The sequence below is a fragment of the Nomia melanderi genome, chromosome 5 (assembly GCF_051020985.1).
Source record: "Nomia melanderi isolate GNS246 chromosome 5, iyNomMela1, whole genome shotgun sequence".
NCBI classification, from domain to species: Eukaryota; Metazoa; Arthropoda; class Insecta; order Hymenoptera; family Halictidae; genus Nomia; species Nomia melanderi.
Window position 1 is genome coordinate 9,215,256 of NC_135003.1, and position 17,880 is coordinate 9,233,135.

Genomic DNA, 17,880 nt, shown 5'->3' on the forward strand with positions numbered 1-17,880 from the left:
ACAGCGAACACAAAGTGCATCTTTCTTCATAGGCATCGTTAAATAAACAGAAAGTGGTGTTCAGTTTTTGAAAGTACGCAAAAAGTAAGAGCCGTTACGCTTATTATTAAGCATACAAACACACTTTCTTCTCGAACTCTTCTTCGAAAGGTAATATCTACATTCAAGTGAAAGATGTTTCTTCGTTATTGATCTTGAAGATCTAAGTGACGATAAATAATATTTTCCGAATATTCTACACAAGACAAACAACGTGTCGTTAATACTATAGAGTCGGCTCGAGAAGTCTCCTCTCAATCTTTCCAAACTAAAGCCGCCGGGCACACGGACGCCTCGATACGGCCCTGTTCAATGGCCGCGCGGACTTTGCATCCGTTTTGTTGGCAGTAGTGCGCATAGTAGTATTCAGTGCGTCGTGCGAAAAGCAGTGGAGCTTGGCGAGGTCGCCTTTTGCGTTGGCACGGAGATTCTTCGGTGCGTGTTTTCGGTCGCGTTCCCGGGCCGAGGGAATCTTGTACGATCAAACGCCTCCGTGTCGACCCGTTCACGCCGCGGCCGAACGAAAGTGATGAAGTGCGACTCTGTGCGCGAACGTGCAGGGCGTAGCCAGTCATCGTGGAAAATCGCCTGAAAACGAGGGACGGAAAGGCAGTGCGTGACAGTCGGGAATCTGCCATTGGAAAGGATATCTTGTTATCTTTTTCGCACCAGCAGCGTTTCGCGTACCTTACTCTCGTGCGGGCTGGCCGCTGCATGATCGTCATCGCCGCTTATCGTCATCCTTTCTCTCTCTCGTTCTCTCTACCCCGCCTCCTGTCTCTCTCCTCCGTTGGTTCTCTTTCTCTAGCGTCTTATTCCGTAACACTACCCATCCCGTGCCACTTCGTGCTCGTGCTGCACAACGCGAGACCGAGAGGAACGTCCACGCCACGCATGGTGCAGCTCCGATCGCAACAGAGTCGCCAATTCAAGTACGAGGTAAGCAGTTATTGACAATCCCGTCCACCCCGGTTCGGTGGTTCCGTCACGATGCGCTAGCGTTCCCAGAACGGAATTCCCCGTGTGTCCAATTGATTTTATCGAGCAACGAATACGAAACAAGGGAGAGGCATATAATATCTATGGGGTTGCGGATTCCATTGGTTGTCGCGGCAGTGCTGGGTTTCTCTCCGTGGTTCTGGCACACCCATCGCTGCGCCGACCGCTGGCCACCGTGTGAGTTCGAGCCGAGCGGAAGGACGAGTCTCTTTCTCTCTCTTTCTCTCTCTCCCCCTCCCCCTCTCTCTATTTCTCTCTCTCCTCCTTTTTTCTCTCTCTCTGTCTCTTCCTTTCCCTCCGTCCCTCCTCTCCCTCTTGAGCTCAAAGAGGGAGAGTAAAAAGCCGGCATACCGCAGCCTTAGACTTCGCTCCATTTTCCACCTTTATTGAATTATTCCTCTCCCGGGGATTTCACTTGAGGCCGGCCGTGCGTCGAGCGGGCCGATTAATCTCGCGGGAAAGGAAGACGTTCCCTGCGCGCGATTTCGGTGTCGCGATAACGGCGAAACAATTCCGTCTAGAAAGCGATCATCATCCTCCTCAGCGTTGCCTCTTTTTTGGCGGAGGCGCTGAGCCAACCAAGGATCAGGGGGATGTGGAGGGTGCTGGGCGGGAGGGACCGCGAGGGGCGGAGGGAAGGACTTTCGTTTTCCTCGAAACGAGAAAATAAAGAGGACGAGCAGAGAGAAAAAAGATCGCAAGGAATTGTATACAAGCGTGCGTGGGGCACCGGGAGAGTAGGGGAGCTAAATTCTGACGTACGCTTTGTTCGAGCTGGCATTCGACTTTCTCGTACCTAGCACGAGTTTCACGCTCCTGTCACGGTGCCGCCTTGCCTGCTTGGTCATCATTCCGCGTTCGCGCAAGATCATTTTGTTCCCTTTTTTCTTTTTCATTCGCGATCTCGCAGTTGGTCGAGTTTCAATTTAATATCGCGCGAGTACCGGGTACTCTCGAGTACAACGAAAGCCACGATTCAGTAAGCCCCAGAAGCTAGAAGGATGACTCGTCCAGTATTCGTTTATTTCTTACTTTGTACGCGTGGTTATGTTTTATGATTTCAACGGCATTCCTGCCGGTTGTCTTTCGTTCAACACTAGAACTACCTAACATTTTTTATAAAAGTAGATAGTTGATTCCTTTTGCGTGTGATTGGAAGTATTTCTATTTGTAATGGAAACTCTCGATAATATGTTGAATAATAAATAAATGAATTGAATGTAACTTGTACGAGTTGAAATGAACAAAATGGCCTGCACGCAATGTGTTAAAAGCATTAAATATTGCAAATGATTTTTAAAATAAATAGCTTCATTTGGATACTATAATGAAGGTCTGAAGAAACTGAAAATAATCTATTGTTACAATGTTTGTAGGGATTACATGGCAATCGTATTAAACCCTCAGTAGGTCTAGTGTTAAATCTCTTCGCAATGCCGCATACCCGGTGCAACGGCGAAAACAAACTCGAGAAAAATTTACCCGAGCAGAATCGTTGCTCTACGTTGGATTTAACGCTGAACGTTCGGCGCGACCCGGTGCACGCGGGTTTATTCAACAACGCGAATAAGAATTTCGTTTGCATTGACGCAAGAGTTAAATTGACACTAGTACTACCGAGCATTTCACACGATTAATACGTAATCTCTATAGAAATTGTCACAGTAAATTATTTTCAATTTACTTAGACATTCATTATAGTATTCAAATGAAGCTATTTATTTTCAAGCTCATTTTAAATATTCAATGCTTTCAAGATATCAATAATTGCGATGCAAAACAATCTAAACAAGTCATTTTGATTGTTACGGTAGTTTTAATGTTAACACAGTGTTAACGGGTCAAAATGACCCATTTCTGATTTCTTCTTCCCGCGATTATTAAAAACATAGCAGATGCTTTTCTGGGAGTTATTAGAGAAATTCGTTTGGCTATGCGCTAACTGAATTATGAATCAATTAAAGTCTCAATAGACGCACTCTTGGAGTTTTTATAGAGAAGTTTCAAAAAGTCAATTTCAGTGCTCGGTAGTTCTAGTGTTAGGACACTCCGCGTCCGTGCACGGTTGACGACGCGCGATCAGCGTTATCAGCGCAACAATTCCAACGCAACCGCCGTGACTCAGATAATAAAGTTACGGAATTTTCGATATCGATGGGCGCGCTGGTTCGGTACCTGCCGATCACATTTCCGCGCGCGCGATTGTAAATCGCGTACGAGACGATTGTTCGCGCGGGATTGGCCCGCAAGGCGTCCGTTACGCACAGGCGTCGTTTTCGCCGAGACGTTTGCGTCACGAGCAAAATTCAATCGTAACACGTTTCCAACTGTGGCACGATTGACTGTTCGCCGCACGCGTTACTTAATGTCTCATCGGTGTATTGGTGACGCGACGGAGATCGTTGTTTCGCTCGATCGCGAGGTTAAACGGCACCGGCCGATACGAGTTCCTTTTATCGGATCACGAGCGGCGCTGATAACGGCCGAAAACAGACCGTTTTTAAACCCGTCGCTTTAATACCGGTTTCCGGGCACAACAATGGGTAACCTTCTATCGAGGAACCGTAGAAAGACCAACAATGGGGGAGGGTACTCGGGCACCTACCTCAAAATAATAAAAATTCGTTATTTTCGTTACCTGGAATACTATCGTTTCCCCAAATTGCATCGGGAATCATGTTCAATAATATTTGCACAACAACTTAGCCTTGTAACGTAAATTGACGTGTAAATATTGGTTCGTCAAGATTAATAACTCGACAAAATTTGTACACTTTATCTGCTAATTGAAATTTTCCTCTCGCTTATTATTACTCGACGCACAATGCGGTATGTAACTTGTTTATCTTCGAAAATTGTTGATTTCCAAGATAGTACGCGATACGAGTGCTCAACGGTTTTAAGTCGGCGTGAGTTGCCAGTGGCCATTCGTAATGAATATCAGTACAAGTCGACTACCATTATCATGTCTGATTAACATGAAAGATTATAGGACTATTAATTATTTATGCTTGCGCCGGTTGATTCGCCGATAATCAAACCAGCCGGTGAATCGAGATTCCTGTTCGCGTTCGAAATTCAATAATTATCTTTTTTTTTTTTGAGTTTTCGTTGAGCACTGGAAGATCGCGTAATTTCGACGATCGCAGTTGTTACCGGTATTACTGCTTATCGCGATTATCTTGGGGCGGCTCGTCGAAGTTATATTATACCGACGATAACGTTCCGCCGTCACGTGGGCTTCTTTCTTTTTTTCCTCCCCTTTCAGTCTCATTCGTACGGCACGATTGTTCCTCTTCTGTGTTCGTAGGTGAACGATCAACATGAACAGCAGATGACTGTTGGCCGAGCTGTTGCTCGTTCGACTTTAATATGAGTGAAGTAGTTGCTGTTACACCTAGTGCTGGACCGACACGCCAGGAAAGCGTGGCACACGTCAAACGGCATAAATTAACCAACTGTAATGTTCCTCTTGTGCACGGACGGACGAATCCACCGATCAACAACCGTAACAGGCTGACCACTCATCAACGGAATCACAGTTTGGACTTTAGGTATGTAACGAACAGACGGCGGTCCTCGCTTCCGGGGGACATTTATAGAGCTAGATAACCGGTCATCATTTTTCGTCTCTGCTATCTGAACACTCCGTAGCACTATCTTCGTAGTACGGCCCTAGCGCCGAGGCAAACGCCCGGCTACTCGCGCGGCAGACAGAAATAATTATCTTAATGACATATTTAACCTGCAAGAATCAGCGTTGCATGCGAAGTAAGTTTGATTGACGCTAGAACTACCGGGCCAGTCAAAAATGTCCAAGCTGAAAATTCTTCTTTCGCGATAAGTACACAGCGTACCTCTGTATTTGTATGAATATAGCTTTTTACTTTTATTGGGGAATTAGGAAGAAACCACTCTAATTGCTCGGTAGTTCTTGTATTAATCGGAATAAAAGTCGACGAAAAAAAATAGTGGGTCACGGATGTTTTAATTCATAATTAAACTTCCCGCCTACGCGGTGGTCTGCCTTTCGCGGTCCCATCCAGCGCATTTCCTTTTCAAATTGGATACCGACGCTTGTGTCCTAAATGTTAGGCATTCATGAGAATATACTTTCGTTGGAAGGCATCTGAAAGGTGAACCGCGTGTTTATTTTTTCGCCGGATACTCGTGATTGCTTGTGAGTGTATGGAATTATTGTTTATAGAAACATAGCACAATATTCCATTCATGAAAATGTTGTACTGGAAGCTTTTTGTTTTTTGTCGAAACACGCGGCGAAGCTTCGCAATTTTATTTTGTTGGTAGATACTCGTATTTGTTCACAATTGCATGCGTATTATTTAAAGATCTGCGTACTCTGATTTTTAGAGCCACCCGGTATGCACACATAGTGGCACGATACGATGCTACATGGCGGTATACATTCTACCTTGCTACTCTATAGCAGAATACAGTATGCATTGACTGCAGTAAAGACGTCGGCAATTCAGCTGACAATATTTGATCGATATTCGTTGAGATTTACGTGTTACGCATTTTATTAAACATCTTCGTTTATTATCCACGATGACGCAATGCAGTTTTATGTATATATTTGATTTCTGTGTTCGACGAACAGTAATCTCGTTCTGCATTTAATATAATACGAACTCGGTTGTCGGCGTGAAATGTCACAGGGGCAATCGCGGCAATCTGTCTTTATTTTCGCTTCCTTATTTATATTAGAATCTCGAGTACACGCAAAATTTTATTTCACGTTGCACCGGGACGAACGTAATTGAAATAAAATTCAAGAGTAAATAACACAGGAGATTTATTCAGCGTGAAACTTTTGTTTCGAGTAGAAATTAATTCCCTGAAAGCCTGCCTCTCGTGCAGTTCACATTCAACTGTTCTCTTCCCAAACGCACGTTGTTATTCGTTCGACGCGTACACGCGCACACACGCTCGCTTTCTAGAGTCTTCAATAAAACAGGCAAATGCTCTCAATGCATCGGCTATTAAAGCAATTTTAAACTTGAATACGTATGATGAACACATTCAAACCGGTGAAAAGAGGGGTATCTTCTAGCTACACTCTGCAACGAATAGTAACATTGTCATTAAACGAATTATCAGACGAGATTAACGTATTGTAAAATTGTTTTCAAAGTAAACGATAACATCGCGCGGTACACAAACGTGTATTGAATTGAATGAAATCCTTTATTTTATGATTGTTAAAGCGTTTCTTTGCTTTCGTGGCAAATTCTTCCGTTTAATCGGATAATGTTATCGGCGGTATTATATTATCTTTTTATAGCTTCTTTCCTACGTTCAGAATTGTACATACAAGGAAACCTCGTATAATATGATTTCTTTATAACACGGTTAGAGAATTGGGCAATCCCCGGTAGAACACAGTACTTCCATTGAAAGATGCATAAAATGCAGGAGAGAGAATACCACAAATGCGTTTCTCCGTATTACGAAATTTATAAAGATCGCCTAAGAGGTACCATACAAACAAAAACAACTGGAGCAACTCGGGGCACAGAGATCAAAAGGCTGTAGAAAAAAGAAGGAAGAAAATTAGAATAAAAATGACCTAACTTAGCAATGCTGGCAATCGTAATAACAAAAACTCCCATGTATTATTAAACATTCATATGAAATTCAAGTTACAGTGAAATTACTGTTCAAACCTTAACACGTTCGCTACCAGCGTCACATATTTGTGACGGCCGTAACCCTATATTTTACATGATGAAAATGAAATTAATTCTATAGATATTATTATTAGAAATTATAAACTACGACATTATACTAAGGAACTCAATGGTTCGTTTCAGTTTCATTTTTCTAATATTTTGTTTAGAAGATTTATTGGATTGAAGAAAATATTATAATTGAGGGGACCGTCGTCGAAATAAGCGCTGGTATTGAACGCGTTAACCCCGTTTCTCCATCCTCAAATGTTATGTTCTATCCATTCTCGAATCGCCTGGAATTAGCGGAAATCCTCGAACAAGGTTACGAACGCGCAGATTATTAAGTCCATCGACGGAAGTTTCCGATGAGCCAAATACGATGACCGCGTGCCGCGGAATTGATCACGGATAGCCAGTGAAACGAGCATTGTTTGGTCGTTTGCAGGTCAATGGGTATTCTGTTGCCGCCAGTTCCGCAGGCGAGCGCGACGACGCTGACGCATCACCACAGAAATCGAAGTCTCGATTCCGCGTTGCAACGTATCCCGGAAGTGGACGTTACGCCGAGCCCGGAATGCGAGACGACACCGGCCCCGGCAGCTAAGGCCGCAGTGCCGGCGTGCAAGGTGCGCAGCCGGGAACGCGAGGACCTCGCCAGCCTCGGGTCTGATGACTCGGGTATACTTTGCGGTTCCGACAGCGGATCCAGCGACGCGACCAACGCGGCGACCAGAGAGTCGAGCGTGGACCACCTCCACAGCCGTGAGAGCCTCGACTCGTCGTTGTCGCAACCTGGTGACATGGATGGCGTCGACGTGGTGGACGGCGAGGACAACGGTTGCCCCGTGTCCGCGGTGTCGGTGTCCTCGGTGTCAGTGTCGGTACCAGTGTCGCCAGTGGAACTGGTGCATTTAAGTGAACCTACATCGAAAAACGGTGAACACGGTGACCGTGGCGAACCCAGCGAACATGGGAACGCGAACAGTGAGTCCGGTTCACAGGAACTGCGGTCCGGTAGCGCGGTCAAAGAACTCGAGGCGCACGAGTACCAGCGCGAGGAATTGTGCACCGAAATGGCCGTGACCGTAGATGCGCGGGACTTCCAAAATCCGTTGGAAGTGCTGCCTGTGAACGATAAACAGTGCGAGCTAGCCGGCGCGGCTATGACGTTGTGTTGCGGCACGACCGTCCAGTCCGAGGCCAATGAGGCAGCCGTTAAGAAACAGTCCGGTGTCGTTTGTCGAAGACAGGAGACGGTGCAACCGAAACCATCTGAGGGATGCTTGCTCAGATTATTCGAGAGCCAGATTTTCGACATGTCGATGGCTATTTCTTATCTTTTCAATTCGAAGGAGCCTGGCGTTCAGAGTTATCTCGGTAAGCGTTTTTGCTGTAGCTGTCGATGAGAAATGGTTAGTTAGCTTTTTTGCTCTTCGAAACCAGTGGGAAAGTAAATGATGGATTCGCCCGGTGATACTGTGGTATTAACTGAAGGATAATCGTTCATTACTTCTGGCAAAAAGTATTCAATCACACTTGTGAGTGTGCTCACTGTGAACAGTGTGTACCTCTTATAAAAAATGTTTATTGCATTCGATGAGTGTAGAATTATTATGACAGAAGATTGATTTTTTTAATTGGATACTTTTGTTCAATAATAGTTTGTTTAAAGGGAGTGTGCTCCCAAACAATGGAAGATTATCTATAATTCTCAAATTTAGAAAGGTGACCTTAATCAGCCAACTTTCTTATTATCTATAGTAGTACATTTATTAAATTATTTGATAGTTTATGTGAAATAATTTTGTGATGCTTTTACTGTATCAGTGTCATAATAATATTTGTTACTCAACTATGCATACGATAATGTGGTTTCTTAATATAAATATAAGCATCTTTCAATTAATAAAATATAAATAATTTTCCAGGGAACAAGATGTTTAGTTTCCCAGATCCCGATGTGGACTTCTATCTACCACAATTGGTTGTAATGTACATACAACTGCACGATGTTACAGAAGTCCTGTATCCATATCTTGTCCATAGGTAAGCACATATTAATACAGTGATCTTATAGAGTAAATTTAATATCTAACGAATTTTTGGATTATAGACAAAATTTTCTACTGTAACACATGTATCGTAAAATTGCATAAAATGTTGAACCTTATGTACATTCTGCTTATAATATTATTTGTAATTAAAAATAATATTAGTGATAAATGTAAATTCCTTTTGTACTAGGTGTAGACAGTCAGCAGATTTTTCTTTAAAATGTGCCTGGCTATTAGATGCATATAGTTCTGATGCTCATTTGCCATCCAAGAAGAAGTCTCATGGGACCAAACTAAAAAATCTTATTCTCTCAGATGAACTCAGGTAGAGAATGAACTGTAATGAATTGTAATGTACTTACAAGCAATATAATGGCGTAGACTAATCTGTACTGAATCTTGTGTACGAAACAATAGGCCAAAAGGAAATGAGAATAAGAAGCAACGTGTAGCTGGTTTGCAGACACCGACCCCACCGTCATTAACTACAATGCAAAGCATTACATCTCCTAATAAAAAGACACACCAAAGATCTCAGTCGGATGCCACTGGACTATTTCAAACATTACGTCGTAGCCATTCCGGTAAATAAATTACGAATATGTTATTGTACTATTTTATTGCATCATTAGATGTAGTTACATTTACTGGCATTTTGAAGGTACAATAAATAAAGTAAGTCTTGGGGACCTGAGCTCTGGTCGAGCATTTGACAATGGTTGTACCTGTTTTTATTCCTGCCAAGGTGTGGTAAACGATTTACGAGGACAAAAAACCGACTGCTTTTGCAATGTAAATTTATAATTTTCCTTAAATTGCTCTTTTCCGTTTTAGTAAAAATCATATAAATATGTTTACATTACTAATGTTTATATTTACAGGCGCCACGTCTTGCTCCAGAACTTGAATTTATACAAGCACTAATATCAATTGGTAAATTGCTTGGAACTATTCCAACGAAAGAAAGTAAAACCGTTCAATTAATAGCGGAGCTTAATACTCTCAATTTGAATCTCCCTGCAAGGGTGTGGCTTCCTTTGCACAGTTCAGTACCACATCATATCGTACGAGTGCCACCGCAATACGCTGCTGTCCTAAATAGTAAAGATAAGGTGAACGATCATAGAATAAGCTTAGCTTGAATTTAAACCCTTCAATAAGTAATTAACACAATGTTTTTTAATCTGCAGGCACCCTACATAATTTACGTTGAAGTGTTAGAAGTAGAGGATATTTATACATCTCCTGTACCGACGAAGATAGTGGGACACTCGTTAAGGCATACGAAATCCGAAGAAAATTTAACCGGAGGTGAACAATCCACTGTGATTGCTTCATCAAACATATCCACTTCAGAATCACAACAAAATATGCCACCGATCAGGCAAACTCCGGTCAAAAATACTTCCCCTTATTCAGTGAGAAGTACAGATGTCGCATTTACCTTTCCTGATGATGACCCTAACGATTGTTGGAGTCAAGAAGACGATGAAATCACTCAACAGGTATTTAATTATTGAATTAATATTGTTGATCACGTTATGAACTTACACGTAGAGCTTAAGTATTGTGAGAGGAATTAACTATCAACCTTATTCTCTTCTCACACAGTATTTGCAACTCCGTAAACCTAAAGACCGAGACACGATATCTCAATTGAGCCAAGAATCATCAGATAGTAAAGAACCGATATTTGTGCCTGGTGATATAAAGCGACGGTTGAGCGAAATGGCCGCTGCGCCGAGTGCAACTTTCAATCATGACCCGGAAGATCCGTCGGCTGCGGTGTTGAAAGAACCGTGGGAATTAAAGCAACGTCGTATAAGGGCTTCCAGTCCGTACGGTCACCTCGCATCTTGGAGACTTCTCGCAGTCATTGTGAAATGCGGCGATGATCTACGACAGGAACTCCTCGCCTCACAACTACTTTCGATGCTTCAAAAAATCTGGCAAGAGGAACAAGTACCTCTTTGGGTGCGGCCGTACAAGTAAGACCCTATTCAACATTATTGTCACGCATCTTTAGATACATAACTGTAAAATGATTTGTTAAACATTGAATTTCATTTTACAGAATTTTATGCTTGTCTAATGATAGCGGTTTGATCGAACCAATTTTGAATACTGTATCACTACACCAAGTGAAGAAACAGTGCCAATTAACGCTTGTGCAATACTTTGAACGAGAATTCGGCCCACCCACATCAGAAACATTTATCACCGCACAGAGGAATTTCATTCAAAGTTGCGCGGCATATTGTCTTGTCTGTTATCTCATTCAGGTCAAAGATCGTCATAATGGGAATATACTGCTCCATAGTGATGGTCATCTGATACACATAGATTTCGGATTTATTCTGTCAACTTCGCCGAGAAATTTGGGATTTGAAACTAGCCCATTTAAATTAACTCCCGAGTTTGTGGAGGTGATGGGCGGAAGTCAATCTAAACAGTTTCAAGAATTCAAAACTCTGATTCTTCAAGGATTAATCGCGGCACGGAAACACATGGAAAAGATTGTTAATCTGGTGGAAATCATGTTATCTGGTAAGACCCTTTTTATATGAAATTCAATATGATGCAAAGGTCTCGATGAACGTGATCATTTAAAATAAATACATTAGTGATTATACTTAAGTAAATTTCAATATTAATTTTTACAGGGTCACAACTTCCATGTTTCCGTAGTGGCGGGGCAGCAACGGTTCAAGGATTAAAAAACAGATTCCATCTTACATTGACGGAAGATCAATTACGCCGACATGTGGAGGACTTAGTCGAAGCCAGTATCCATTCATGGTCAACTAAATTGTACGATCGGTACCAATATTTCGCAAATGGCACCCTTTAATAATAACATCAACCTTTGTCTTTATGTGAGAAAGAGAATGATTTTTACGAGAGAGCGCGTGATTGAGTTTGAGGATACGTGGTATTTCTTCCATGAAAGCGTATAAATCTTTATAGCATTCCGTGAGCACAAATTATCTCTGAATCGAATTATTTGATGTGCGGTGCAGATAGTAATTGAGATACATAGGGAAATGCTATCTAAAATGTAGATTTATTCCGAATAGAATATAGGCTGATTTCGATAGATTAATTTTACTTCGTCTTAAATTATTCCTTAGTTTCTCGATCAAAACCAGATAGTCGACTTTGATAAATGAAAAATATAATGTACAAACACAACACGCTTGTCGATAATTATGAACGATTTGCAAAAATGCATATGGTTCGCAAAAATTGAATACTTTGTTATAGACGAAATAGCAAAAGAAACAGGGAATAATTTACGAAATTTTAATTGTTACGTTAAGCAATATGGAGTATGTATAATTGGTTTTGTTGTATACGTTCAAATGACTATGTAAGCCTTATCGGCAAACTGCGAGTTACCTACCGTCGGTGCAGACTTCGTGACATTGACTGAATGTTGGACTGCTAGAATCGTTATAGCCTATAACAGCGTAATTTGTTAAAGGTGCCTTATTTGTAGAGAAAATGGCGGAACGATCGAATCCGAACACAGTGAAGTGACTACGTATGTTGATCAACCGGGAGAAAAAAAAGAAACTGATCTATTACGAAAAGGACAATCTATAATTTGTACATAAAAATACATTGCGTGAACTTTTGTCGAACTCCTTTCGTAGTTAATTTTCGGCAATAACCGATCCCACCACGATGGTAGTGATTAAATAATCACACGGTGTTTTAAGATTCTATTACGAGGAATCTTCGAGCGGAAGAAGCATGCAAAACTGGCTCAGATATTAGCAGGAGACGAATACTCAAAATATTTCCTACTTTATAGATTAATACTATTATAAATACATTTAATTGTAATGATACGCTATAAGGATTAATTATTATTAGTAAAAGTTTAAGGATCACAATTTGAAAGTTTTTACATGTTCTTATTACATGCATACAACATTAATAGTCATAATGCGAGATATCTTAGTTGTGTGAAGATAGTTATTTAATGGTATTTCTGCGTTAAGTATATGTTCGTTTAAATAAGTAAATTATAAAAGTAAAGAGGTATTGTATATACAGTGACAAATTTTATCACCTATCGGTTTAAGATTCAATTGAGAATGAATGTACGAAGCAAAATCAAAGTCACCGCGAAACAGCCCATGTATAAAGCTTGGGCCATCTGACTTCCAAGTGTCTTAAACTTTCTTTCTTCTGTCTCATAACCGTCTCATGAATAGAAAGGCGGATCAGAGATTCAGAATAATTGATATTGCATAACGCTCAATAAACTTTGCATTTTAATACCATACGTTTGCGTAATCTTCGTTGCACTAATTTCTGTTGACTATTCTGTGCAATTCTTCTGTTTGTCATAAAAAACTGTAATTGTTACGAAGAAGGTACCGTTTCATTAATTTCGTAACAATAAATTTTACTCTTTTCTATATAAATGAAAACGTTAATATCTCTGATTTGCCTGATTCTTTCGCCTCCAATTATGAGCTACTGATAATATCAATTATTAAATAAATATGAAATCCAATCAAACCTATTTTTGATTGATATACCCAAAATAACCTAACCAGGGACTTAAAACCAAATTTTATTTCATTAGTTACATGTTTAATGTTAGACCAGACTTAGTTCGAATAATTGATTACCACTAGAAATAGTAACTGAAGTAATTAATATAATTTTGAAATTTTCTATTTCCAAATGTGTCCCTGATTTCAACTAAAATAACATATCGAGTACAGAATATATTATGTATATAAAAATGCAAGAGAACTCAAAGATATTCAAATTTTTATTAATTGTACATCGATCGCTACACAACGCTTTTTTAACTAACAACATTAAGTAAATAATCGATTCTATAAATACATATTAAGATATCAGTCATAAAAAATTCGGGAAGTACAGATGTACATACATATAATTGATGTATATGACAATGAAAGCATAAGTATCGTAAATATCACAATAAGTCATGATTACAGAGATCATACAAATGTCTTATATTCTAGAGAGCTGTTGTAATAAATTAGAAGGCATAATCGCTTCTAATTTGTCTAAAATATAATAAAATGGATGTGAAAACCAGGCAAGCATTGATCGTGCTACTACACCCATAGTATCGGGATACTGATGCGTTAAAAGTGCTAGGAGTGCTGTAAAGGAACATAAACCTGCTGTAAACAAAATAAAAAATGGCAACTCCTTTTTAGGGTATACGCTCACATCGTGAAACGAAGGTAAAAGTTCGCGATCTGCACACTCTGTGCAAGTTGGATATGGATAAAATAAATGTCCTCTTTCCAAAGGATATGGTAACCTTCTGAATGTACCTTCCCAAGTGCAATGTAATAAATTAAGAGCTCCTTCCATCTGTTTCCAATGAGCAAGATGAAAGAATGCATATGCTATTGCTTCTGAGTCTCCCCTTTTTAGTACATGTTCTGGTGGTAAAATTAAGGGTTTCATTTCTAACAAATACTTAGGTACATGAGGATTGAACTCGACAGCTCTGTGAATAGCTTCAATAGCTATCATTTCAGGAGTAGTTAAGCCTCTTTTAATAGCAATATCTGTTGAAAATTTGTCAGCAACTACTCGTGCTTTCAATAATGCAGCTGTATAACAAATAGTTGCTGATTTTGGCAAACTTATATCATCATACTTTGCTAATACTGCTTGAACATCCGCATATGCTTGCATTTCTAATAAAGCTTCAATTAAATTCTCATGAATATTTAACACATTCATAATTGGTGGAACTTCTTTCGTCAAATCTCGAAACATTTTGACTGCTTCCTTTAATTTTCCTAATTTTCTTGCGCACATAGCTAATCGTCGTTTAATGTATATTAATACATTTGTATCTCTCCTATGTATCGCTTCTGCAACTGATCCTTGATGCTGAGTATTTTGCGATTTCCTGTAATTGTTTTCTGCTACCTTTAGCGCTTGCTTTAAAATTTTTTCAGCTTCTACAATAGTCGTAGCCTCTTCTTCTGCAAGTAATATATATGCGGGAGCACAATCAGAATTGCGATCAAGAGCACTATGTGCAGCTTTTATTCGCACTACTGGATTACGTTCTCTCCAAGCTGTTTGCATTATTTCATATTCAGCTTTACCTGTAACATTTATCTATGTCCTTATTCTATGAAGAGAAAACATGATCTAACACTACTAGGTATATTTTTAAATATAATTATTTTGTATGCAAATGAAAGAAGAATCTTCAAGTACTTCAAACATTAATAGGTAAGTAATATCATTTTGTAGAGTTTACCTGTATCACCTTCACAGGTGAAGAATGTTTGATGATCTTGAGCAGATAAATTCATATCATAATATGTTAATGGTTCTTTATTTGTAGCCCAATAAAATCTTTGATACTCAGCCCCTCTAAACAGATTTATTGGATTTCGCCAAACCTTACATTCAGGAACATTTTGTTGATTCGAATTTGAGCCATTTAAACTTGAATTACTTCCATCAGTTCCACTATCACCTCCACCAATCCATGGTGAAATATGATTTAATGACACTTGTTCAATAAAAGATGTACCATATTTTCTGAAGTACCACCACTCAAAAATAAGAATCAATCCAGATATTAAGGATGATGTTCCGGTAAGGGCGACGTAAAACTTTGGGGTTAAGGTGTTCAAAAACATTGTAGAGTCCCACATGCTTGTGAATAATAGGGCCATTTATAATACTTAAACACTGTGTATTTCTTGTTTGTTTCTTTTTATTGTTCCAGTTTGCACTATTATTGTTTTTACTAACAGGGTACTAATTAACAAACATTATAACATTGAATAATGTTGCTAAATTCTTACATCACCCATCAATTGTTGTTCTTTTATTCTTCAATCTTAACTAATAAAAAACAAAATAAACTTCATATGTGATTTCAACATTTGCACACTTTCTTTTCTTTCAAAATTTCAAACGTTGCATGACCGCTTTCATACTACCACAGACGAGGTATAGAATAGCATTGCAAGCTTATAAGATCGGTGTCACATGTTCTGAATTATCGACTGTGTAAAAAATGTTGCTCTGCCCTCTACGCCTAGAGAACGGTCAATAAGAAAACTACATCAAGCAAAATGATCGAAGTTGATCAAGTAGTAATATGATAAACCAGCATACAAACGTATTCGTTACAATGTTGCTATGGCTTTAAACTCCCAACCATGCGAAGGTATATATAAGTATTTTATGAATTTATGTCATACAGTACATATATTAACGCTTTAAAGTTATTAATAGATGGTTTTAAATATAAATGGTTTATATTTTCCAAGAAACTTTAGAAGATAATTCTTAACTAACCTAAACTTTCAAATCACTTTTAAAATTATTTGATGCACTCGCAACACACATACTTTACAAAAACAGGAACTGAGATACATTAATAGATTCATAAGCAAATGACAGTTTATAGAGTGTATATGTACGTATATGAGGGTACTAATCAGAGGATGCCATAAGATACTCGGTCTATTCTATCTCTCGTCGGTGCCATAAAATATGCAGACTATCCTGTCTCTCATCGATAATATAGGTTATCTTAAATTTTCTCTTGGTTATAATTATTTCAAACTGAATCGTGAGATGTCACTACCGATCTCAAACTCAATGCTCCATGAACTGTTTAAAAGCGAGAATAAAAAAATTTGACTTTCCAACTCCTACGAACGGAATCCCGAAAAGACAAGCTTCCTTTTTATATTATGTCCAAGCAAGTTATATCTTAGTGTTTGCAGTATCAGTGACGATCAAATGGTATATTCTCCCTTTGCAAAACTGAAACGCGTAGTGGTTCGTGAGTTCATGGACCATCGATCGTCACGCAACTCATAAAAATTGCTCCTAAGTATAGCAAATCGTCAGTTCTCCAAGGTTGATAATCACGATGTAAATTTACGCATCCTACGCATGCAAATCGACTGACAACCATCAAATTTACATATTTATTTAAAAAGAATTCTTTCTCTTGCGAAACTTAAAATTCATTTGTATGAAAATTCAGGACTCGAGACAGCGATGTAGTATCCGTCATTATTTTATACCCCAAGACGTTTTAATTAACCAGTTACCGGACAAAAGTGAATTAACTTGCACTTAGTATCATTTTTCTGTGATTTCACAATTTCATACTTCGTTCATCTAACGATTCATAATAACTATGCTACAATAAATTATATATTGTTTGTTGCACAGTGTGCGCTGATTAATTCAATTCCTCATTAATTGTAACCATTACGTATGTATGATCGAATAATTGTACACCCGATGACTGTAGCGAAGAGACAGAAACACGTTTCGAATTTGCCTTTATATTACGAATGAAATTCAGATAAGAAAGACGTGTACAGGATTAAAGCAAATACACACACGTTTTTGAATTGGAAATGCAATCATGGATCCAACCGAAAAAATCATCGAGCAACGCGTACCGAACGCGGCAAACGCATACATGGAACAAATTTGACTTCCGGCCCGGGAGGAAAAGCGAAAGCCGAGCCGGCGGCCAATTTACAAGCGATCTAGATCGACCGCTCAAGAATATCGCGCAAAACGGGAAGCGATTCACGGGAGACGGTAACTGGTTATCAAGGACGGAGCGATATAGGTTAACCCGCGTGTCGTTGGAACGCGAATACGGCCTCGCAGCCATGAAATAAAAGTATCTCGATCCGCCTGGTCGGCTGGCGGAAAAAGGACCAAAAGGAGGAAAAAGAAGGGGCGGTGGGCGAACGAGAGGGCGGAGGGAAAGGGAGGAATAACTGCTAGGAGGTCAGACACGCGCAGGATGCGCGGAATTTTCTTGCCGCGAGGCCACGCACACCCTTCGTTTTACGCGGCTTTTGCGATCGTTCGAGTTTTCAACCCTCAGCGGTCCTTTCGATTCCTTCGGGTCCGCGGCCATCTTGCCGGCGGTACCCTGGGAAGCCATTAATTACGAAAATGTGATTACGCCCTGGAACGTAATCTCGAAGGATAAAAGAAGAATGGCTGGGAAGGAGGGACCATTACTGGACTACGATTGTACGCGCAAATTTATATTTGTTGAAAATTAGTTCGTA

At 39.8% G+C, this 17,880-nt stretch overlaps 2 protein-coding genes across 2 annotated transcripts; one reads left to right on the plus strand and one right to left on the minus strand.

Annotated features, from left to right (window-relative positions):
• Positions 1 to 372: 372 nt before the first annotated feature.
• On the plus strand, positions 373 to 13,318 carry fwd (phosphatidylinositol 4-kinase beta fwd). Its single transcript, XM_031985444.2, has 12 exons — positions 373 to 978; positions 4,349 to 4,592; positions 7,177 to 8,108; positions 8,660 to 8,777; positions 8,976 to 9,110; positions 9,203 to 9,369; positions 9,447 to 9,577; positions 9,667 to 9,897; positions 9,976 to 10,290; positions 10,397 to 10,773; positions 10,860 to 11,332; positions 11,449 to 13,318. Exons 2-12 carry the CDS (start codon positions 4,411 to 4,413, stop codon positions 11,634 to 11,636), a joined length of 3,249 nt encoding a protein of 1,082 aa, XP_031841304.1. The 5' UTR covers positions 373 to 978; positions 4,349 to 4,410; the 3' UTR covers positions 11,637 to 13,318.
• Positions 13,319 to 13,559: 241 nt separating this feature from the next.
• Positions 13,560 to 15,825, minus strand: LOC116430829 (protein ST7 homolog). Its single transcript, XM_031985445.2, has 2 exons — positions 15,069 to 15,825; positions 13,560 to 14,910 (listed from the first exon to the last, which is right to left on the minus strand). The coding sequence occupies exons 1-2, from the start codon at positions 15,490 to 15,492 to the stop codon at positions 13,787 to 13,789; spliced, it is 1,548 nt and encodes a 515-aa protein (XP_031841305.1). The 5' UTR covers positions 15,493 to 15,825; the 3' UTR covers positions 13,560 to 13,786.
• Positions 15,826 to 17,880: the final 2,055 nt, after the last annotated feature.